A 24586-nucleotide genomic window follows, 5' to 3' on the forward strand; every position below is an offset into this window, starting at 1 on the left:
TAAATAACCTTGAAATCATCATTGGCTCCTTTATCCCATACATCTATTTCTTGCCACCCATGAAGAGTTCTAGGTTTGGCCCTCTTCTTTTCTCACTTAGACTGTTCTAAGTACCTCACAACACAGTTCCTGCTTCTGGATTCTCCCTTCTCCAAGTCACTGACCATCCTGCTACTTTATCCTCTATTTACTATCTTCCCATCATTTAGTAAATAAATTTTTTAATTACTAAAGTTGGCTTTCAAGGCTCCCCACAGCATTGCTTTAACCTACAGATAAAGATTTGTCTCCTTACCTTTTGTATAGTGGCCCGTGTTCCAAACCAAATTGATCCACCCTATTTCTTGCCATAATTTACCCTGTCCCATCTGCATGCCTTCATCCTTCACCTCATTCTCAATTTCTTTTACCTTATCCCCCTGAAGTTCATCCTTTTGGACTCAAATCAGACACCACCTGTCCCATGAGACCTTCCTGATCCTTCTAGGATCTTTCTCCTCAAATTTCTTGTGGCACTTTGCCAAGTTCTCACCAAACCAAACAAAAAAAAAACGGTGAAATTTTAGGATTAGAATAAACCATTGTTGGGGTGACTAGGTGGCATAGTGGATAAAGCAGCAGCCCTGGAGTCAGGAGTGCCTGGGTTCAAATTCGGTCTCAGACACTTAATAATTACCTAGCTGTTGTGGCCTTGGGCAAGCCACTTAACCCTGTTTGCCTTGCAAAAACCTAAAAAAAAAAAAGAATAAACCATGGTTTGCAGCCCAGGGATCAAAAGAGTCCCCTTTGTCTCTATCACATTCAATCATGGGTCATGTTTTACTTACTCATAAACAGGTATATTAGTGTAATACCCTTAGCCCAGAGCTTTATTCAGGATAGGCACACATTTAGTGAATGATTATTGGGTTGAACTGATTGAGAAATAACCTGAATAAAATAGACATTGGAATAGTCCAACGGACTATAACATACCTGACAAAAAAATCTGCCAGCTTCTGTTGGAAGAACTCCAATCAAGGAGTTTCTGTTTGATCCTGGAGATAATCACATGAACTTTGGGCCTACTGCATCAGACCATTGGCTCACATTGAGAAAACTCCCCCCTGTTTCTCAAACTGCTGTCTAACTAATGCCTCACTTCTCTTGTAGGTATCATGGTATTCTTTGAAACCAAGGGCCAGATCACGTTTATCCCTATTAAGTTTTTATTTCTGTAGATTTTATTATTTATTCATCCATTCATTCATTTATTTGTTTGTTTATTTATTTCTGTGGGTTTGGGCCAATGATCTAGCTGGTCACAAACTTAAACTTTTTATATTCTGATGTTAACAAATACTAACTAGAAGGAATATGCAGTAGAAGAGAAACAACAGGATTATACATGAAATTATGAATCTCGTCTATAAACTTGCTTTTCTTTTTTAAGTCACAATTTAAGATTTGCTTTTTAAATCTGTCCTGCTTATCTGACCTCCTTTGTTTTCTCTTTGTTGCATAAGAAAAGGATCTTCTTTCCTTGCTTTTCGTTAGTTTTTTTCTTACCTTCCTTCCTTCCTTCCTTCCTTCCTTCCTTCCTTCCTTCCTCCTTCCCTCTCTTCCCGCTTCCTCCCTTCCTCCATTGCATCCTCCCTTCCTCTTTTCCTTCCTTTTCTTCTGTGTCAATCTCATGTCTCCATCTCCTCTCTCCAAATGAGAAAAAAAAGTAAAACAGAATCCTTGTAAGAAATATGAATAATCAGGCACAAAGATTTCCCACATTGACCACGTCCAGAAAGCATGGCTCTACTCTTCTCCCTGTAACCAACACCTCTGACAATCAGTAGGTAGTAAGCTTCATCATGAGGCCTCTGGAATCATGATTGATCACTGCAATTGTTCATGTGAATGTCTTCAAGATGTTGTTTTTGTATAACTTATTCTCTCTGTTCTGTTCTTGTTACTACCCTTCTCTTATCATCTCAGGGATTGCTGGCTCTGCTAGCTTTGTCTCACCTACAAATCCAATTAACCACTAGGCTTTTATCACCCAAGTCAGTGATAAAAATGGTTTACAGCCCAGGAACCAGCAGAGTCCCCTTTGCCCCCATTCCCATTCAATCGTGGGTCATGTCCTACTTTCTTGTAAACATATCTCAGCATTAGGCCCTTAGCCCAGAGCTTTGCCTGGGACAGGCAGGCACTTAGTGAATGATCATTGAGCGGAACTGATTGAAAAATTATCTAAATAAAAGTAATATTTCTTTTTTATAATCATGGACCTGCTCCAACTAAAATAAAAAATCTTTGGTTTCGAATACTTAAAAATAACTAGGGAAAAATTCCCTGAATATATTTCACAAAATTTTATAGTCAACAAGAGAAGAGAATACGAATGAGACAGTCAGTGAGACGGAATCCCAGGTTAAGGAGAGCAATGCCCAAATAGAAACTCAACTCCGCAGTACCAGGCAGATAAAGAGCAAAGATGAAACAGAGACTTCCACTCCAGAGATTGTGCTCTCTTGGGACTCAGCATTTCCCTGGGACTTGCTTTCCAAACAGTAGGTTTGGTTACCCCTTCTTTATAAATTGGATGGATGTCTCTTCAATGACTTTTAGGTTTTTTGGGGGTTTTTTTTTGTTTGTTTTTGGCAAGGCAAACAGGGTTAAGTGGCTTGCCCAAGGCCACACAGCTAGGTAATTATTAAGTGTCTGAGATCAGATTTGAACCCAGGTACTTCAATGACTTTTAAATATTATTTGGCCACCTGTAAGATGTCGAAATTTTACAAAATAGATACAGCAGGCAGCATAGCTGTAGTTGTTCCTTCCCCAAATACTCATTCATTGTTCATTCTTGCCATTTCCTGAGCTGACGCCTCACTGTTTCCAGAAGTTCCTAGAGGCTTAAGCTAGGATGGCTAGTGACTGGTACGGCCTTTTTCAATGATATTTTCCCCAAAATAATTTATTCTCAAAATATATTCAAACTATTCTGGTTACTCATACTTCTCTCTCACATACCTATTTTTGTTCCCACTTCCCAATTTTTGGAATTGTTCTGTGACTTTTCTCCATATTATTCCTCTGGCTTCCCCTGCTAGCAGCAGCAGGAACCATTCTTGGGGCTTGATCAAAACCCTTGAAGGCATATAAATAATTGCCTTTGCTAAAAGTAAAAAGGACAAACATTTGAAGAGATAACTCTTCTTTATGATTATCTGTTTCTAGGACTGATTTATCCATATGACCAGTACGATATCAGCTTAAAAAAAGGAAATTATGAGAATAAATCTGACACCAATACTATTTATTGTCATTTTCCCTGGATCTTAAAATTTATATATTTGTTTAACCATCTCTGGACTTGATTTGTTGAATAGTCCAGCAAATGTAACAAGTCAAAGAGGGTTTGGGGTTGTTTTTTCTGATTTCAAATAGAAATTAAGTCAGCTGTGTGATATTTACAAAATTGGACTTTTGTGGCCTAACTCTTTGATTTCTAAAAGAGAGAATTTTATTGCAAACATCCAAACTTCAGAAGATCCTAGTTATGGGGACTCACTGTATGTATGTATGTAGATCTCAATCCCTCCATGGTTTAGTAGACAGTCTTTATGAGTTATCATTGTAGGATGATGATGATGATGATGATGATAATAATGATAATTCCCTTAGGATCATTCTGCTGAATAAAGGCTCTGAGCTAATCCTGATTAAGCCTCCCAGTTGACAGACTTACAGTTTGTTATTTGTCTTTGTAGTTTGGGAAGGCTTCCAAGAACTTGGACCCCATTGGCACCCCCTTTGATGCCACAATGTTACATTGGAATGGAGGAAAGAAAATAATGATGTGAGGTATTCTCTTCTCCATGGTGGGGTGTTCCTCCCTCAAGAGATGAACTTCAAGTTCCTCATCAGTCCTTAACGGTCCACAGGTCGGCTCATGAGAATGTTATTTATACAATCTCCAGTTCCTTCTCCTCACACAATTCATTTTGGTGAGGAGAATCACATCCAAGTAGCCAAAGGCCTAACATTAGAGCTCAACAGTGAGCTAATTGACCCTTCCTTGAAGACAGGGCTTCTGGTGGTGGTTCCGTGAATAAAAAGTGCTAATATTATTGTTTGTTGACCTTTTAACATAAATGATATAGTTATGTGGATTTACCTGAGAAAAACCCTACCTAAGAAAGTTTACTGGAGCTCCATAAAGTCTTTTGTGTCCATGGTTTGAATAAAGTTTCCACAAATGAAGTGGAATCTAGAAGAGCATGCTTAAGAAAGGAAAAAAGAGAGGAAAGGGGAAAGGGGAGAGCTGCATGAGCTTTAGATTCCTCAAAAGGTTTCATTCCTTCTAGGTGATCAGAATTATTTAATAATTACAAATAAGTCTCTGAACTAACATGTAATCCATTGACTGATATCCCTAACTAAAAAATTATAATCTCTAGGTAGCTTCGACTTTTTGGTATTATTTACAAAACAAAAAGGTAATTCTTTGATAAAAGGTAATAATTGGATAATACAATTGCCTTTAAAGATAGTGGGAAATGTCTCTAAAAACAATCACATTAAGAAAAAAGGCTCGGCTTTTCATAACTATCAAATAGTGAGATGAAAACAAGTATGGAACTTTTGCTTTCTTGGAGAAAGTCTTTTAATGAATTTTGTTTTATCTTTGTTGTTGTTTTACTTAGGACTAAATCAGATGAAGCGGAGGAGTATCAAAGAAAATTTGATAAACTGAAGTTTGAAAGCAAAATTTCTGAAACACGGTATACATCCTGATACTTCTTTATCTTACGGTGTTATAATAAGTGGATTTAGCGCCCGTGTCTGGCTTCATGTGTGTGCTCCTTGGGACTGGCCATGGCCCAGCTCCCAGTGGTGCCCCGGCATTTCAGTGTGACTGGTCCCCACTCTGGCATCCGTCTCCTTGTTACCACGAAGCTTTAGCAGGAACAGAGAGTGGCAGCTTGGGCATCTTGGTGGCTATATTTCTATTCTTTTTTAGACATGCTAGAGAGCTAAAAGAGAAGAAAGACTCTTTGCTGGCTTGTCAACAAATGTGCAAAAATTTACAGGAAGAAGTGGCTGCAAAAGAAAGGCTAGAAGAAAACTTGAAGAGAAGAATCAACTCCTTAGAGAATGAAATGGAAATGACAAAAATCCTTCTGAATAAGGTGAAGGAAGAGGCTGTGTCCCTGAAAAATGAAAGGTAAAGATAAGCCATCCTTATTGGTCTTTTCTTGGTGAGGTCCTCCCTCTGGGGGTGATGTGTCATGGGATCCTAGCTCTGACTCTGGGGCAGGGGTGTTTCCAGAGACCTTTGGGTGCAACATGTCTCAAGTAAACTTGAGACCTGCCTATGACCACTCAATTAGTGAGTGGAAAAACATGGACAAACAACATCTATTACATGTCTACTATATTCTAGATTTGTACAAAGCTTTAGACATACAAAAAGAAACAAAAGACAGTCCCTGTCCACAAGAAGCTTTACCAATCTACAAAGAAATATATTCAAAGCAAGCTATTTTGAGGAGACAACTCTTCCTCATCTTGGGGATTGAACCTCCCTTCATACCAGAGAAGTCTGAATTATATAATATTAAAAGATAAAAGATCAGTTGATATTATAGGATATCTATCTATCTATCTATCTATCTATCTATCTATAATGCATTTCTGAGTTTTTAAACTTTTGCTGCATCATCTGTTAGCCTTTATGTTTTGTCTGCAGTGTCTGCAAAATTCCCCCCCCAAAAAATTCCCATTTAGTTTCTTATGCTGTCCCATAGTATATAAAAATTAGAATGGGGAAAATTGACACATGGGAAGGATAATGGACAACAACAGTAAGACAGAAGGTATTGGAATTAAGAAATAGTTCAATTATTTAAGTGTGAGGTGATGAGAGTCTACACCAGTGTCAGAGAAGAGAAGGGACATATTAGGGAAATATTGCAGAAGTGAAATCAATAAGAAATATTGAGGGTAGGAGGGGGTAGCTGTGTGAAATCACTGGACCTTAGGTCTGGGGTATGTGTGAGAGTGAGGTGTCAGGGATAACTCCTAAGTTGGGGACCTGAGGGACTGGGATGATGGTGATATAGTGATAGGGAAGGTGGGAGAGAGAGGTTGGGGGAGGCTTGGTAGGAGAGAAAATGACTGGTTCAGTTTTTCAGTCTAAGATGTCCACTGGACAGTCAGTGTTAGATGTCAGAAAAATATCTATAGGTCAACAGAGAGACTGAGTCAGGATAAGGAGATTGGAGAGTCATCAATCTAGAGAGGGTAATTAAATCTATGGGAGCTAATGAGATCACCAAATGTAGTAGAATAGAGGGAGATGAGGACCCAAGATCTAAAAGAAAGTAAGTTAGGAAAGTGCCCCCCTGCCAGTCGTCCAAAGAGATAATAGAAACTGGCTTGCATTTAAGCATCCCAGTTTTTTCTCATTGGAGGGCCCTTTAAGCCCTCACTCAACCCATTTGCTCTTATTTTACACATAAGTCTAATGAGCTTGGTGATGAGGCTCAGTAGTTGAGAGAATGTTAAGATACTATAGAGAAGGTAACAGATAAGCAACTAGTAATACTAAGATGACCAGCTAATTTTTTAGGGACTCTTCCTTTTTTACCTTCAGTGAATGGTGTTATCGTAACTCTCCTACCATCTTCTGTGAGCAACTGTGAGGTGCCTACACATCAAAGAAGTAGAACCAAAAAACCAAACAAAAAGGGGCAGCAAGGTTGTGCAGTAGATAGAGTGCTGGGTCAGGAGTCAGGAGGACCTGAGTTCAAATTCAGCCTCAGATATTACTAGCTATGTGACCCTAGGCCAGTCACTTCATCCCTATTGCCCTCCCCACCCCCCCCAAAAAAACTTAAAAGGTGGAAACAATAGGAAAGAAAAATGGTATTTTTTTTCCTTTCTCTAAATCTTTTAGCAAGAAGTAATTGGGAAAGTAGGAGAGAAGTGTCTGAGCAAATAGGGATATAAATATAAAGAGAATTATCCTACCACATGTAAGATGGGGATATCATTGTGTGGTTCAGACAGAAGCAGAATTGACTCTTCTCGATAGTTCTTTCCCTACTCCTTTCCCTGCCTGTAGGGGAGACCAAAAACTCAGGCATGCTGCTCTCCTTTGAGAATTTGATCCATTTGCTCCCTTCAGTATTGGGCTAGGGGACATGAGTTTCAGTTCCAAGATCACATTTGATCACTGTTACTGTAATGGGGAGAATGAGGGCCCAAGTTCTCTATCTAAGGCTTGACCCCTTTAGCATAAAGTATAGATCTTCAATAAACCTATGCAGTAGGTTACTAAGAAGCCCATTTATTCAAATCATAGCAAACAGGAATTACAGAAGGTGAATGGAAAACACCAACAGAGTGAAGCAGTTTCCCCCTTGGGAGTCAGATAACTCAAGAAACAGGGAGAAGTTGAGAGTGAAGCAGTTTTCCCCTTGGGAGTCAGATAACTCAAGAAACAGGGAGAGGTTGTCGCTAAAGGGGAAATTCGCTGAATCTGTAAGGAACCAGGTTGGGATCTGGCAGAGACCACTGGCTCCTGTCATACCAGCTTCTTCCTACTGTCAACCTGAAGAGGGTGGTTTCTCCCATCTTCTCTACTGAAGCTGGAACCCAATAGTTCTGGAAGGGGCCCCCAGAGAGTCCTAAGGGAGCAGAATTCTCCCTGTGGGCTATTGTTGTCTACCAGAAGGATATTCCAATGGTCTTTAATACACAAATATGGGGGGAAAATGGAGATAAAGTATCTGATAAAGTAACCCGGCAAGCTCTCTTGGAGATTGGGCAGATTCAGGCCACAGGAACTTGGGGAAACCTTAGATCTCAGTGATGGGAGGCATTCTTCCAAGGACACACTCAGTGAAGAATGCCAATGTTGTGGTTTCTGGGAGCCAGGGATTCACAGATTCTGCCCCTTTGGATTTCATCCAGAATAGACAGCAGCATTTGAAGCTGGTGAAGCTGACTTTTGATGACAGGAAAGCATTGAGCTTGCCATAAATATGTGTGGTGGGTTTTGATGTGTATAGCCCTTTCAGAAATACCCATTTCCATTGTACAGACCACTCATGTCAGTCCCAAAGGGATCCCAAAGGCAACATGTGACTTAAGGTAGAGACTGACCTGCATCAGGCCCAAATCCAAGGTCTTGAAGGAACAGTCATAAAATGTTTTGTTTTGTTTTTTAGATTTTGGCAAGGCAAATGGGGTTAAGTGACTTGCCCAAGGCCACACAGCTAGGTAATTATCAAGTGTCTGAGACGGGATTTGAACCCAGGTACTCCTGACCCCAGGGCCAGTGCTTTATCCACTGCACCACCTAGACACCCCCCATAAAATGTTTATAGGAAGATCAATAATATGGCCCATCAGTGTATGTGAGTTGTGGCCACTGGGTGACTTTGCATGTTCTCCTTCCCCTCTCTTGGCCTCAGTTTCCTCATCTATAAAAGGAAGGGATTGGACTCGATGACCTTTAAGATCCCATTGATGGTTCTCTGAATCTAGATTGTACATAGTTGTTGAATATTGTCTCCCCCATTAGACAGTGACCTCCTTGAGGGCAGGGGCCCTTTTGGGGGGGGTCTTCTTTTGAACCCCTAGCATTTAGCACAAAACCTTCTCAGTGCTTCTTGATTTAATCTGCTGTATTAGAGGGCAGGGAATTTCAGAAGTTCAGCCCCACTCACATTGTATATGTAGCTTGGGTGCATACAACATTCTTGAGCCTCAGAAACTGGGAACTTTTTTTTAAATAATATTTTATTTTTTCCAATTACATGCAAAGATAGTTTTCACTTTTCATATTTTTGTAATATTTTGAATTTCCTCTCTCTCTCTCTCTCTCTCTCTCTCTCTCTCTCTCTCTCTCTCTCTCTCTCTCTCTCCCCATGACAACAAGTAATCTGATATAGATTATACATGAACAATCATATTTGATGTATTTCCATATTTGTCATGTTGTAAAAGAAGAATCAAAGCTGGGGAGGGGGGAATCATGATCTGGTAAAAGAAAACACTAAATAAGTGAAAACAGTATACTTGGGTCTGCATTCAGACTCCATAGCTTTTTCTCTGGATGTGGATGGCATTTGCCATCACAAGTCTTTTAGAATCATCCTACATCCCTGAAATGCTGAGAGAAGCTAAGACCATCCTAGCTGACCATAGCCCTCATGATGATGTTAATGTATACAGTGTTTTTTCTGATTCTGCTCACTTCACTTAGCATCAGTTCATGCAAATCTTTCCAGTTTTTTCTGAAGTCTGCCTGCTCATCACCAAACTGGGAATCTTGAAATATCATTTGCTCCAGAGCTTACTCCAAAGATCACTTCATTCCTTATTGAGAAACCTTTTAGTCTAGATGGACTTCCTTTCTTTCACCTCAATTTGTCCACATGATTTTTTTTCCTGCACCAGAATCTGTCTATAAAGATGCGACCTAACAGGAACTGTAAAGGGGCTTCCTCTGCTTGTCCCTACTCCCAGAACCACTGCTTCCACCCTATCTGACCTAACTGGAAAGTTTCCTTCCAGTTATCTGCTTTTCCCATAGCCAGATTAAAAGTAAGGCTATTTTCAAATGGAACAAGAAATTAAAATACTGGCAGCTAGATCAGCATAGTTCAGAATCCTTCATCAGACACTACAAGTTACTTAACCCTCTCACTGTTGCCTCAATTTCCTCATGTGTAAAATGAGGATAATTTACACATAATTTCCTACTCAGGATTGTTGATGTGAAGATCAAATGAAATGACAAACTTTAGAACTCTTATAGGAACCATTAACAGAGTTCTAGAAGAGACAAAAACAAAATCCCGTTTCTCTTTGCCTTCGGAAGTTTACCACTCCAGTAGAGAGACAGAGTCCAGTGAATCCCATGGCTAAGGGGAAACACAAAGGGGATCCCTCTACTTAGGAGTGTTCCCGACAGTATAAAGGCAGGTGGCATACGGGCTTCTCTTTCCTGTACCTTGCTTTTCCATTGCATAGTTAGCCCACTGGATTTAGCAACTAAGAGATCTTTGGTAACTAGAGAGAGCAGTTTCAGTGGACTGACCTAGTTGGAAGCCAGGTTGTAAGAGGTTAAGAGATTGGAGGGAAGAGAAAACAGTTTTTGGCATAGTCATCATTGAAAAACTGCCATCACCTGCTTGTGCCCACCCAAGATCTACAGGCATTATGATGTTAAAAAGCTTTGAATTAATTATGCTATACAAATATAGGAGAATATAGGCTGCCCTGTAAGAAATAATGACAATCCAAATCTCATGGAAGGACAGAAAGATTTAAATAAGGCAAAGAGATGTAAGCAGAACCAGGAGAACACTCTCCTGGTGAATACAACTGTGTACATGGAGACAGTAACAAACTATGTTGCTGTCATGATGGTTTGTCTTTTCTGTTTATAGGGGGAGGCCCATTAGGTATCCACACTAAGTCTGACACCCATTTGGTGAGACCTACAATGGGGAGCCTCCAGGCTGTCCTGGGAGGACATCCTGATGCAGTCCAGATTGGAAGTGCAGCAAGTCAAAGCTTCAGAGGGGACCCCCTGCTGCCAGTCTGAGAGGGAGACAGTCTCAAAACCACTAATGACCAAACTTGTCTCCAACTATGTATCTATAGTCCCTCATTTCTTCAAAGTATGGAATGATGTTTAATATTGTCATACTCTAATGTATTGGCTAGTTTTGCTGAACTGCTCCCCCCCTGCCTCCACCTACCCCTTGTTATTCTTTATTATAAGGGAAAGCTACTTGGGGAAAGGAGATGGCTATATTTGGGAAATGAAAGCAATATAAAAACTATCAATAAACATGAAGTGCCCTCTGTGTACAAGCATTGTGCTAAGTAAACCTTGATGATGCAGAGGAAACAAAAAGATGGTCCCTGCCCTCCAGAAGTTTATAATGGGGAAAATGAAAAGATGGGGCACTGGAAAAGGATGATTCTGTTGGAATGCAGTTGTTTGCTCTCTGCTCCAGGCACAGGATGAGGGCCAACACTAATGCAATCACACATTATGATGAGATTCCTGGTGCTGAAGATCCTTGGAGGGGCAGGATCATGATGGAAAGACCTGCTTTCAGGACCGGTGACCCTGCTCCATGGGTGTTCTTGTGTTTGCTTTCCAAAGTTCAGCTACTTTCTCCAACATCATCTTTTCAAGTTTCATTCTGTTTCCTGACAGAGCAAGACTGTATTTAGATCTTAGATGTAGGATTGCTAATGTGGTGGTAATACTGCCAGTGACTGTAGAAATACAACTTAAAGGAAACCTTGTCAAATCTCTCCTGTTTTCCCTGTTCTTGTTATATTCATTCTAGATTCATCCATGAATTCTATGGACAAATATGACTTCACTGAGTTTCAGGCTGAACCTTTTTTCACACTTGTTTTCCCTTGATTATTTTTTTATTTCATGAGACAATACTTTTACATGGTAAGCCATAAGCAAAAATAGGCCTAGGAAAAAATGGATTGTTTTGGGTGTATAGAATTTGTAAATTTCTGTAACATTGTCTAAAATGGCACCTGGTTGCATTATAGCAGAATTGTTAGACTGAAGCAGACAGATTTCAAAATAATGTCATTATATAAGCTTGAAGCTGTCATTTGGAATTGCTTCCTGTTCAATTTGTACTTTGTTGGATTTGTGATTTTCAGGGAGTTGATGCTGGTTTCACATCAGAAAAAACTTGAGCAGCTGCAGGAAAACTTCAGGCAGAAGACGCTGAGTGATGATAATTGGAGAGAGAAGGTAATAATGATAGTAATAATAATACTCTAACAATAACAATAATACCCTTCTCAGTGACTAGTGATTTGTTTATCCTGACTTCTGCTCATTTGCTGGGAATTTCTATTCATTGCCATACTGCATTGGATTCCTCCTCGAAATTCACTAGTCCAAGTATGTTTATAATACTTCTCTTTTCTAAAATTTTAGGAAACATCATAGGAAAACATTTTGATCAAAAAAAACTCTGAATCACTGAAAAGTGAATTTATTGTGTGATTCTCTGCAAAACAGCTTTTTATTATAAAATAAAAAGCATCATATTTGGGTCTCATTAAATGAGATTATATCTGGCAACTGAAAGAAATTTATGTAAAATTGGGGGGAGCATTTCAGTACTTTTGATTTGAAAATATCTCAGAGTCTGAAAAAGGGGAAAAGATGGCAAAAATAATGTCTTTCAGAGAAACTTATAATAAATTGAAAAAGTTGCCTTTGGAAAAAATCTCAGTGGTACATGTCAAGCAGTTATTCCAGTACAATAAAAGTTGATAAAGGTTAACGTTCAGATTCTTATATAGAAAATATTTCTTATAGCATAGAAATCATGCTTATAAAATATTCCAGTAACTCTTTTTCTTCTAATAAAACTCACCATCATGAATTTTGCTTTGCGATTTTTACATTTTTGCGCTGAACCCTTCATTGCCTTTCCCCTCAAACAAGATCCTTTTTGTTACCAGCTATATTATGTCATTATCACTGATCTTAAACTTTATGTAAAGAAATGAGAACATTAATAAACTCAAATTTTAAAAAAAATATGCATTTTCTGGGGTGGCTTGGTGCCACAGTGAATAGAGCACTAGTCCTGGAGTCAAGAGTACCTGAGTTCAAATCTAGCCTCAGACACTTAATAATTACCTAGCTGTGTGGCCTTGGGCAAGCCACTTAACCCCATTGCCTTGCAAAAAACCTAAAAAAAAAATGCATTTTCACATTGCTTTCAAAATGTGAATTCTACTTATGTAAACAGATTATAGTAATTATAGCTAGTGACTCGAGTCCTGTTTCTCAGCATGTAGTATCTTAACTAAAAAAATGAACACCTATTCTTTCCTCTATTGCCAATAAATAAAATTCTCTAGATTAACAATTGATTTAATTCTTTATAGTGAAGTGACAAGGTGAAGCTTCATTCAAAATGATCACTTTAGCACTCCCAAAAGATGAGAAATTGAAGGGCAGAGGCCCTGACTTATCTAAACCTCAAATTGTAAAATGCCTAATAAATACTTGTTGAGTTGAACTTAACATTTTGTTCATGGATAGGGTTTCCTATTGACTTCTTCTGTAATCCCCATACCTCCTTTATTTCCTAGGATCATAACTTCTCTCAGGCCAATTAAAATGACTCTCCTCTACTTAATCCCCTACTCATATCTTTACCAGACCAAGTCTGTACATTAAGAGACTGGATGGGGAGAGTGGATAGAAGGAAGAAGGTGAATCCTCTTTGGAAGGAAGAAGAATCATCATCTTTCTATTCTTCGGATTCCTTTTCTCAGTTTCTTTAACTCTTAGTTAATAACAACAACTATAATTATAACAATGTTTGACAGTGAACTCGGCTGTTTTGGCGATTGTCTACATTTCCAGCTGTTGTTTCACAGCTCAACAGAGTGTTTCCAGATGATTTTGATTTTAAAAAATAGTTTTGGAAATGCCTCATCACCTTGCCTTCAGACTTGTAGAACCAGATCTTTCAAATTGGTTCTAGTGTTATCCATATATAGGCATTGTTTGAATGGGTGTGCTAAGTGAGGGTTATTAGATAAATTGACAACAACAAAGCTATAAAGAAAAGTGAATTCTGCCAACATTTCCATAAGCTCCAATATTTTATTTATAGGGTAAAGGCACCTTGGTAATTAAATAAGTCTGATTTTCTAGTTTTTTAAATTCCTTCTAGATTCATCCAGGAATTCTCTAGACAACATATAACTTACTGAGTTTCAAGCCAAACCTTTTTTCACACTTGTCTTCCCTCTTATTATTTCCCTCTTTTTTTATCAGAATGTTTTCCTATGATGTTTCCTAAAATTTTAGAAAAGATAAGTATTATAAACATACTTGGACTAGTGAATTTTGAGGAGGAATCTAATGCAGTATGGCAATGAATACAAATTCCCAGCAAATGAACAGAAGTCAGGATAAACAAATCAATAGAAAAAGTTTCTATTTTCTATAACTTTGCTGTGCCATGGCTCTTGATTAGTTGCTCATCATGTAGGTTGAAACACCATACCAAAATCTAGACACTCAGACTAAATTGGAATAATGTCATCCATGGAAATGTGCCTCCAAGGGTTCTGAAATCTTTCCTAAGAAAGAGAAGTAGCTGTTAATAAAATACTGCTATCGTTAACATATAGAGACCTTTTATCCCAGGTCACTGTGCCTTATATAGCAATAAAATATATAATATAGGTTTTTTCAGCCTTTAATTTTTTCTCACCACTTAGAAAACAGTCCAATAATACATTTCTTGAACAATATTTTTTCCATTCCAATTCTTCCTGTACATGGCTCTTACTGACTTTATTTTAAAAATAGTTTATTTTAATTTTTCAAATAACAACCCCCCTCTATGGAGCCTAATGGTGGTAGGGTTCAGAGGAGGGATATGTCCCTCCATGTTTGAATGTAAATGCTTAATCCTTGTTTAATGTTCATTCATATGATTATTGTTCATTCATATGATCCCAACTCCAATCCTTTTTTTTGGTTTCTTTTCACATCTGTGTTTGTACTTCATAGTTTCTCTATAGCTCTGATCTTTTCATCAGGACTCCTTAGAAGTTCTCTATTTCATTAAAAATCCATCATTTTTTCCTGTATCATTACATTCAATTTTGCTGAATAAGTTTTCTTGGCTCCATAAGAAGGCAGATGAAATTCAGTTCAATACAGATAATAACAATCCAAAGTAATTTTATGATGCCCCAAAGGCTATTTAGAATCCAAAGGATATAAGGTGCATCTCATTTATTCAGTGTTGATGGAACCACATTGATTAATGAGCTATGATCCTAGAGAGATGGGCTGAACACTTCCATAGTCTTCTTAACAGACTATAATGAATCAATGCAGAAGCCACTGACCATTTACCTCAAGTTGAAGTCAATCAGTCCCTGGCTGATGTCCAACTGAAGAGGAGGTTTTGAATGCCATTAGGCTCCTTTTTAAGTGGCAAAGCACCTGGTGCTGATTCTATTCCAGCTAAGGGTGGGATCCTTGCTCATCCAAAAGTTGACTGAAATTTTCCAGGTCATATAGCAAGAATAGGTTATTCCCCAAGATTTCAAGGATGCTTCCATCAACCATCTCTATAAAGGTAAAAGGAATAGATTTTTCTGTGACAATCACAGGGGTATTTCTCTTTTACTCTTGCTGGTAAGTTTCTTGCCAGAGCCCTTCTCAATAGTCTGATCCTTCACCTAGAAGAGGGTCACCTCCCTGAGAGCCAGTGTGGCTTCAGAAAGGATTGAGGAAGTCAATGTGGTGTTTGCTGCCTGACAACTCCAGGAAAAATGCCAGGAACAGAACTGAGGTCTGTATATAACATTTGTAGATCTGACCAAGGCCTTTGATACTTTCAGTCACGAGGGTTTATGTAAAATTACATCCAAATCTGGTTGCCCAGAGAAGTTCATCAGTATTGTCTATCAGTCTCATGACTGGGTTCTGGATAGTAGATGATGCTCTCGAGATTTCCCAGTCACCAATAGAGTGAAACAAGAATATATCCTCACTCCCATGCTTTTTAGCATGACATTTTCAGCCATGTTATCAAGCATCTTCAATGAGGATGAACACAGCCTCAAGGTCAGTCATCATACTGATGGCAAATTCTTCAACTTGTAAAGGCTACAAGCCAAGACCAAAGTAGAGGGAGTGCTGGTTCATGATCTTCTGTTTGCAGATGATTGTGTGTCTATGAAGCCACAAAGTATGGATCGATTTTTTGCTGCTTGTGCTCATTTTCGTCTAACAGTGAACACTAAGAAAACCCAGGTGTTCCATCAGCCAGCACCATCCCATCCATATGTGGAACAATCGATGACAGCAAATGGAGAAGTTTTGAGGACTGTGGACAAATTCACTTCCCTTGGCAGTTTTCTTTCCAAGGAAGTTCACATTGACAGTAAGGTTGACCCTTGCATTACCAGAGCTAGCTCAGTGGCTTGTCAGACCTGGACAGTTCACCAGCACCATGTCAGGAAACAGAATCGCTTCCACTTAAATAGTCTGAGGAAGATTCTGAAAGTCACCTGGCAGGAGAAGATCCTAGACACTGAGTACAGCTAAACTGCCTAGCATTCCAACATTACTATAGAGAATGCAACTATGATGGACTGGACATGTTAGCATGCCAGATGTACACTTGCCAAAAAAAACCTCTTTTATGGAGAACTCACACAGGACAAGTGCTCACAAGGGGTCAGAAGAAGCAATACCCAGACCCCCTGAAAGTCTCATTGAAGAACTTCAGAATTGGTTGGACAGCCTGGGAGACACTGGCACAGGACCACCCAGCATGGTGGGCCCTCATCAGTGAGGGGGCTGTGCTCTATGAGGAAGGCAGAATTGAAGCAGCTCAAAGGAAACAGGGAATACCATATTTCCCCATGTATAAGATGCTCTCATGTAGAAGACACACCTTCATTTTGGGGCCTGAAATTTGAAAAAACTATTACAGAAAGTTATTGAACTCAAGTTTTATTCATCATGAAATTCAAGGACCTTCTCATAGCTTTCAGGCATCTTTTTGGGAGGCAAGTCTGGTGAGTGGATGCATATTTAGTCCATTCTGTTTCATGAACCTGAAGCACAATTGTGTCCTCCTTGGAAATCCGTCACCTCTTTTTCATCAGCCATTCTTCTGGCCTCCTACTGAACCATCTTGGTAGACATAGGAATTCCAACAGCCTTCTGCTATTCAATCCATCTCTTCAATTCCCTCTCAGGTCATTTGGCTGCTTGCCTTTCATGGCCTTCTGCTGGGGCCTTTTCAGTCAGGTTTCTTCTGCCTGTAGTCAGTCTTGGATTGTTTTCTCAGTTGGAGGAGGACCAGACTGACATTGAGTGAATTTCCCATTCATTTGGGCAAAATTCAGCACTGGTCAAAAATCTTTTCTGAGTCATTTCTGGGCAGAATGTGGCAAAGTGTCACCTAATATTCTGCTAACAAATGTGAAACAATGAGCACCAAGACAATATGAAAAAGTAGGAAATGCAAGTCAAAAAAATCTATAAACACTGTAGAAGACACTCCCCATTTTTAGACCCCAAATTTTTCTAAAAATAATGCATCTTATACGTGGGGAAATATAAGTACATAAGTTTAGAGTACCCACCCCAGGTGGACTATTTGTGCCCGACCTGTGGTAGAGCATTCCAAGTGCATATTGTTCTGATCAGCCACAGTCAGACACACTGTCATTTGTCTCAAAGTAATCTCAATTTGGTCTTCTTTGATAACCAAGGCCAAGAATTATTTCAAGGAGATACTACTAAAATTATGGGTGACTCCAGCTGTGACTCCTCAGTCCTTGAATTCTTTTTCTAATTGCTTGAGGTATTTTTTCTTTGACATGGAAAAATCTGAATTTTGGCTACAGTTTTTTCCAGGAATTTTCATTTTGGGGTTTCTTTCAGGAAGCGATTGGTGTATTCTTTCTGTTTCCTCTTTACCCTCTGATTCTAAGAGATCTTGGGCAGATTTCTTTTCTTGGGATTTCTTCAAATAAGATATCTAGATTCTTGTTTTGGTCATGCAACAACTATTCCAATGCTTCTTAAAAGTTTTCTCAATCTGTTTTCTCAGATCAGTTGTTTTTACCCTAATATAACCTTACATTTTCTTCTATTTTTCTTTTTTTTAATTTAAATTTATTTTTATTAAAGATATTATTAGAGTTTTACATTTTCCCCAATCTTGCTTCCCTCCCCCCCCCACAGAGAGCACTCTGTCAGTCTTTACTTTGTTTCCATGTTGTACCTTGATCCAAATTGGGTGTGATGAGAGAGAAATCATATCCTTAAAGAGAAGAGAAGTCTAAGAGGTAACAAGATCAGACAATAAGCTATCTGTTTTATTTTTCTAAATTAAAGGGAATAGTCCTTGCACTTTGTTCAAACTCCACAGCTCCTTATCTGGATACAGATGGTACTCTCCTTTGCAGACAGCCCAAAATTGTTCCCGATTGTTGCCCTGATGGAATGAGCAAGTCCTTCAAGGTTGAACATCATTCCCATGTTGCTGTTAGGGTGTACGGTGTTTTTCTGGTTCTGCTCATCTCACTCAGCATCAGTTCATGCAAATCCCTCCAGGTTTCCCTGAAATCCCGTGCCTCCTGGTTTCTAATAGAACAATAGTGTTCCATGACATACATATACCACAGTTTGCTAAGCCATTCCCCAATTGAAGGACATTTACTGGATTTCCAATTCTTTGCCACCACAAACAGGGCTGCTATAAATATTTTTGTACAAGTAATGTTTTTACCCTTTTTCCTCATCTCTTCAGGGTGTAGACCCAGTAGTGGTATTGCTGGATCAAAGGGTATGCACATTTTTGTTGCCCTTTGGGCATAGTTCCAAATAGCTCTCCAGAAGGGTTGGATGAATTCACAGCTCCACCAACAGTGTAATAGTGTCCCAGATTTCCCACATCCCTTCCAACAATGATCATTATCCTTCCTGGTCATACTGGCCAATCTGAGAGGTGTGAGGTGGTACCTCAGAGAAGCTTTAATTTGCATTTCTCTAATAATTAATGATTTAGAGCATTTTTTCATATGGCTATAGATTACTTTGAGCTCCTCATCTGTAAATTGCCTTTGCATATCCTTTGACCATTTGTCAATTGGGGAGTGGCTTTTTGTTTTAAAAATATGACTCAGTTCTCTGTATATTTTAGAAATAAGTCCTTTGTCAGAATCAATAGTTGTAAAGATTGTTTCCCAATTTACTACATTTCTTTTGATCTTGGTTATATTGGTTTTATCTGTGCAAAAACTTTTTAATTTAATATAATCGAAATCATCTAATTGGATTTTGGTGATGTTCTCCAACTCTTCCTTAGTCATAAACTGCTCCCCTTTCCATAGATCTGACCGGTAGACTAGTCCTTGATCTTCTAATTTGCTTATAGTATTGTTTTTTATGTCTATGTCCTGTAACCATTTGGATCTTATCTTGGTAAAGTGTGTGAGGTGTTGGTCTAATCTAAGTTTCTTCCATACTAACTTCTAATTTTCCCAGCAATTTTTATCAAAGAGGGAGTTTTTATCCCAATGCCAGGCTCTTTGGGTTTATCAAACAGCAGCTTACTATAATCATCTCCTGCTTTTACACCTAGTCTATTCCACTGGTCCACCACTCTATTTCTTAGCCAATACCAAACAGTTTTGATGACTGATGCTTTATAATATAATTTTAGATCAGGTAGGGCTAAGCCATCTTCTTTTGCACTTTTTTTCATTAAGCTCCTGGCAATTCTTGACTTTTTATTTCTCCATATGAATTTACTTACAATTTTTTCTAACTCGTTAAAGTAATTTTTTGGAATTTTGATTGGTAGGGCACTAAACAGATAGTTTAGTTTTGGTAGAATTGTCATTTTTATTATATTAGCTCTACCTATGCATGAGCAGTTGATATTTGCCCAGTTATTTAAATCTAATTTAATTTGTGTGAGTAGTGTTTTATAATTGTTTTCAAAAAGATTGTGAGTCTGTCTTGGCAAATAGACTCCCAAGTATTTTATATTGTCTGAGGTTACTTTGAATGGGATTTCTCTTTCTAGCTCTTCCTGCTGTTTCTTGCTAGACATATATAGAAAAGTTGAGGATTTATGAGGGTTTATTTTATAACCTGCAACTTTGCTAAAATTGCTAATTGTTTCCAGTAGTTTTTTAGATGATTTCTTGGGATTCTCTAGGTAGACCATCATGTCATCTGCAAAGAGTGAGCGTTTTGTCTCTTCCTTCCCAATTCTAATTCCTTTAATTTCTTTTTCTTCTCTAATTGCTGCTGCTAACATTTCTAATACAATATTAAATACTGGTGGTGATAATGGGCATCCTTGTTTCACCCCTGATCTTATTGGGAATGGCTCTAGCCTCTCCCCATGGAATATAATGCTTGTTGATGGTTTCAGATAAATACTGCTAATTATTTTAAGGAACAGTCCATTTATTCCTACATTCTCTAGTGTTTTTAATAGGAATGGATGCTATATTTTGTCAAAAGCTTTTTCAGCATCTATTGATATGATCATATGATTGCTGATAGGTTTGTTGTTGATATAATTGAGTATACTAACAGTTTTCCTAATATTGAACCAACCCTGCATTCCTGGAATAAATCCTACTTGATAATAATGTATTATCCTAGTGATGACTTGTTGTAATCATTTTGCTAAGATTTTATTTAGGATTTTTGCATCTATATTCATCATGGAGATAGGTCTTTAACTCTTCCTGGTTTAGGTAACAGTACCATATTGGTTTCGTAGAAAGAGTTAGGCAGAGTTCCATCTTTCCCTATTTTTCCAAAGAGTTTATATAGGATTGGAACCAATTGTTCCTTAAATGTTTGGTAGAATTCACTTGTGAATCCATCAGGCCCTAGAGATTTTTTTTTAGGGAGTTCAGTAATGGCTTGCTGAATTTCTTTTTCTGAGATAGGGTTGTTTAGGTATTTAATCTCTTTTTCATTTAACCTGGGCAACTTATATTTTTGTAAATATTCATCCATTTCATTTAGATTATCAAATTTATTGGCATAGAGTTGGGCAAAATAGTTTCAAATTATTACTTTAATTTCCTCCTCATTGGTGGTGAGTTCACCTTTTTCATTTATGATACTAGCAATTTGGTTTTCTTCTTTTTTTTAATCAAATTGACCAGAGGTTTATCAATTTTATTGGGTTTTTCATAATACCAACTTTTGGTCTTATTTATTAATTCAATAGGGTTTTTTTGCTTTCAATTTTATTAATTTCTCCTTTAATTTTTAGAATTTCTAATTTGGTATTTAATTGGGGATTTTTGATTTGTTCTTCCTCTAATTTTTTTAGTTGCATGTTTAGTTCATTGATTTCCTCTTTCTCCAATTTATTCATATAAGCATTTAGAGCTATAATATATCCCCTGAGAGTTGCTTTGAATGAATCCCATAGGTTTTGGTATGTTGTTTCATTATTATCATTATCTAGGATAAAATGGTTAATTCTTTCTATAATTTGTTTTTTGGTCCACTCATTTTTTAAAATGAGGTTATTCAGTTTCCAATTTGTTCTGGGTCTATATCTCCTTGGCCCTGTATTGCATATAACTTTTATTGCATTGTGATCTTAGAAAGATGTATTCACTATTTCTGCCTTTCTGCAGTTGATCATTAGGTTTTTATGTCCTAGTACATGGTCAATTTTTGTATAAGTTCCATGTACTGTAGAGAAAAAGATATATTCCTTCCTATCCCCATTCAGTTTCCTCCATAAGTCTACCATATCTAATTTTTCTAACAATCTATTTACTTCCCTAATTTCTTTCTTGTTTGTTTTATGATTCGATTTATCTAGATCTGATAGCGGGAGGTTGAGGTCTCCCACTAGTAGAGTTTTGCTGTCTATGTCTTCCTGTAATTCTTTCAGCTTCTCCTCTAAGAATTTGGGTGCTGTCCCACTGGGTGCATATATATTCAATATTGAAATGACTTTATTGTCTATGGTACCTTTTAGGAGGATAAAGTTTCCTTCCTTATCTCTTTTAATGCCATCTATTTTTGTTGCTGCTTTCCCTGCTTTTTTTACTTCAGCTGAAGCAAAATATATTTTGCTCCAGCCTTTTACCTTTATTCTATATGTATGTATCTCTCTGCATCTCTCTGCTTCAAATGAGTTTCTTGTAAGCAGCATATTGTAGAATTCTGGTTTTTAATCCACTCTGCTATTTGCGTATGTTTTAAGGGAGAGTTCATCCCATTCACATTCAAGGTTATGATTACTAATTCTTTATTGCCCTCTGTGCTCTCTTCCCTCTGTATTTTTCCCCCTTCCCCCCTTTTATCCATATTCCCCAGTCTTTTGTTTCTGAAAACCACCCCCTTCAGTGTCTTTGCCCTCCTATATCACACCCTCCCCTTTCTTTCCCCTTTCCCTTTTCCCTTCCCTTCCTTTTGTTATTTCCCCTTATTTCTCCCACTCCCCTTCCCTTTCTCCGTTCCCCCCTCCCCTTTTTCCCTTTTAATACTTGAAAGGTTAGATGTTTTATAAGTTAACTGAGCATGTGTAGGTTGACTTTAAGCCAAATCTGATGAGAAGAAGATTCAGGTGTTTCTCCTCTGCTCCCTTCTTCCCCACTATTACCATAGGTTTTTTTGTACCTCTTAGTGTAATGAGATTTACCCCGTTCAATCCCCTCCCTCCTCCCGTCTCTTTTCTGTCCCCCTTTTTAGGGCGGTAGTGTTTTTTTTTAAGATCCTTCTAAGTCATAGAAAATTCTGAGTGTCTGTCCCTTCTAGTTCTGTACATTCTGTCGAATAGAGTCAAAATTCCTGAGAGTTATTAGAGTCTTTCTCCCAAGTGGGGTTAAAGCCAGTTACATCCCATTGGATAGTAGTCTCATGGATAGGTCGTGAATGTCCATTATTTCTGGCTAGGTGTATTCTCTCTGTTAGAGTTACATGTCTCAAGGTTTATGAGAATCTTTTTTTTTACCCCCATGCTGGGGTTTAGCCAATTTCAACTTACTGGATTGCATTTTTTTTCTTTTACCACCACCCCCCCTTTTTTTTACCTTTTCATGTGTCTCTTGAACCTCCTGTTTGATGTCCAAATTTTCTGTTTAGCTCTGGTCTTTTCACCAGAAATTTTTGGAATTCTTCCATTTCGTTAAATGTCCATCTTTTTCCCTGGAAGAGAAGGCTCAGCTTTGCAGGAAAGTAGATTCTTGGCTGCATTCCAAGCTCCTGTGCTCTTCGAAATATCTCATTCCAGGCCCTTCGATCCCTTAAAGTTGATGCAGCCAGGTCCTGTGTGATCCTTACTGTGGCTCCTTGATATTTAAATTGTTTCTTTCTGGCTGCTTTCAGGACTTTCTCTTTTATCTGATAGTTCTGCAGTTTGGCCACAACATTCCTTGGTGTTTTCATTTTAGGATCTTTTTCTGGTGGGGATTGATGTACTCTTTCAATAACTACTTTGCCCTCTGATTCCATGATATCAAGGCAGTTTTCCATCACTAGATCCTGTAATATTAAGTCCAGGCTTTTTTTTTCTCTTCAATGTTTTCAGGAAGTCCTATAATTTTCAGGTTGCCTCTCCTCGATCTATTCTCAAGGTCAGTGGTTTTGTTTATGAGGTATTTTACATTTGCTTCTATTTTTTCTACGTTTTGATTTTGTTTAACTGACTCTTGCTGTCTCATGGAGTCATTAGTTTCTGTAGACTCCATTATTTTTTGTGGGGAGGAGTTTTCTTCATTAACCTTTTGCAACTCCTTTTCCAATTGGTCAATTCTACTTTTGAAAGAGCTTTCCATTTGACCAATTGAGGTTTTGAGAGAATTAATTTCTTCTTGTATTTGTTCGTTTGAGGATCTGAGAGAATTATTCTCATTTTGTAATTGTCCAATTGATGATCTGAGAGATTTATTCTCCTTTTGTGTTTTTCCAATTGTACTTTCTAAGGTATTAATTGTCTCCCACAAATTTTTAAGCTCCTTCCTTATTTCTTCAAGGAAGTCTTTCTGTGCTGGAGACCAGATTGTATTCTCCTCAGAGGTTCCAGGTCTCTCTGAGTTGGGGTCTTTTCCTTCCAGGAATTTTTCTATGGATCCACCTTTCCGCTGACCCTTCTTCATTATGCTAAGACCTTGAGTTGGGGAGGGCTGGTTCACCTGGGCTTGAGATCACTGAAGGCTTTACTGAGTGCAGCTTCTCTGGCTGGCCAATAGGAGGTGCTGGTTATCCTCTCTGGAGTGTCTGTGACCTTGGTTGGGAGGTCTTCTCCCTTTGTTCAAAGGCAGGAGTTGGAACTATTGAATTCTTTTGCCTTCAATCAATGGTAGGCTTTACCCTGGCCTGAGGTCATTCCTCAGCTGGACTGGTTCTTTTGCTCACACACCTGGGCCTGAGGCAGAAGTAATTTGCCTTTGTTTGAGGAGAAGCCTCTGTGGAATGGAGATGTGCCCTCAGAGTTTCTCAGACCCAAGAAGCCTAGGGATGGTGTCTGCTGTTCTCCTGCACCAGAATACTTCCCCCAGCCTGGTCCTGGAGCTGCAGGGGGACAGCACCAACACCAGTGCCTCTGCTTCCCTGCAGACCCAAGCCCCTTTCATCCAGCCCCACCGCTGATCCAGCAGGTCCGCTCTCGGGCCCTCAGACTTCCGGTTCCAATTCAGCTGTTAATCTGGCTGATCCAGGGCAGATCCTCCCTTGGAGCCCAGACTCACCAGCCCGGATTCGTCCAAGGCTGCTGTGGGAGACAAATCCTGAGGTAGCTGTTCTTCTGGCTTTTCTTTCTGGGTTTTCTGGATCAGATTTCTTTTAAGAGGTTTGTTTCATGTGATAGATGGGGAAGAGATCAGGAGACTTTAGAACTGTGCCTGTCTTCTCTCCGCCATCTTGGCCGGAAGTCTTTCTTCTATTTTTCAAACTTTTGATTTTGTTTTGATATTTATTGTTGTCTTGTGCAGTTATTGGCCTCTATAAGATCCGTTCAAATTTTCAGAATTTGTT

At 38.6% G+C, this 24586-nt stretch overlaps 1 protein-coding gene across 6 annotated transcripts in view; it reads left to right on the forward strand.

Moving 5' to 3' along the window:
• The window catches only part of LEKR1 (leucine, glutamate and lysine rich 1), a 175671-nt gene that overhangs the window by 126659 nt on the left and 24426 nt on the right, over window positions 1–24586 (forward strand). For all 6 annotated transcript variants that reach the window (XM_074190807.1, XM_074190806.1, XM_074190813.1 and 3 more), the window contains 3 exons: window positions 4686–4763; window positions 5003–5206; window positions 11704–11797. In XM_074190807.1, coding sequence (XP_074046908.1) covers window positions 4686–4763; window positions 5003–5206; window positions 11704–11797 — 376 coding nt within the window. The remainder of the gene's footprint in view (window positions 1–4685; window positions 4764–5002; window positions 5207–11703; window positions 11798–24586) is intronic.

This window comes from Macrotis lagotis, chromosome 6 (assembly GCF_037893015.1).
Source record: "Macrotis lagotis isolate mMagLag1 chromosome 6, bilby.v1.9.chrom.fasta, whole genome shotgun sequence".
In the NCBI taxonomy this organism is placed as follows: Eukaryota; Metazoa; Chordata; class Mammalia; order Peramelemorphia; family Peramelidae; genus Macrotis; species Macrotis lagotis.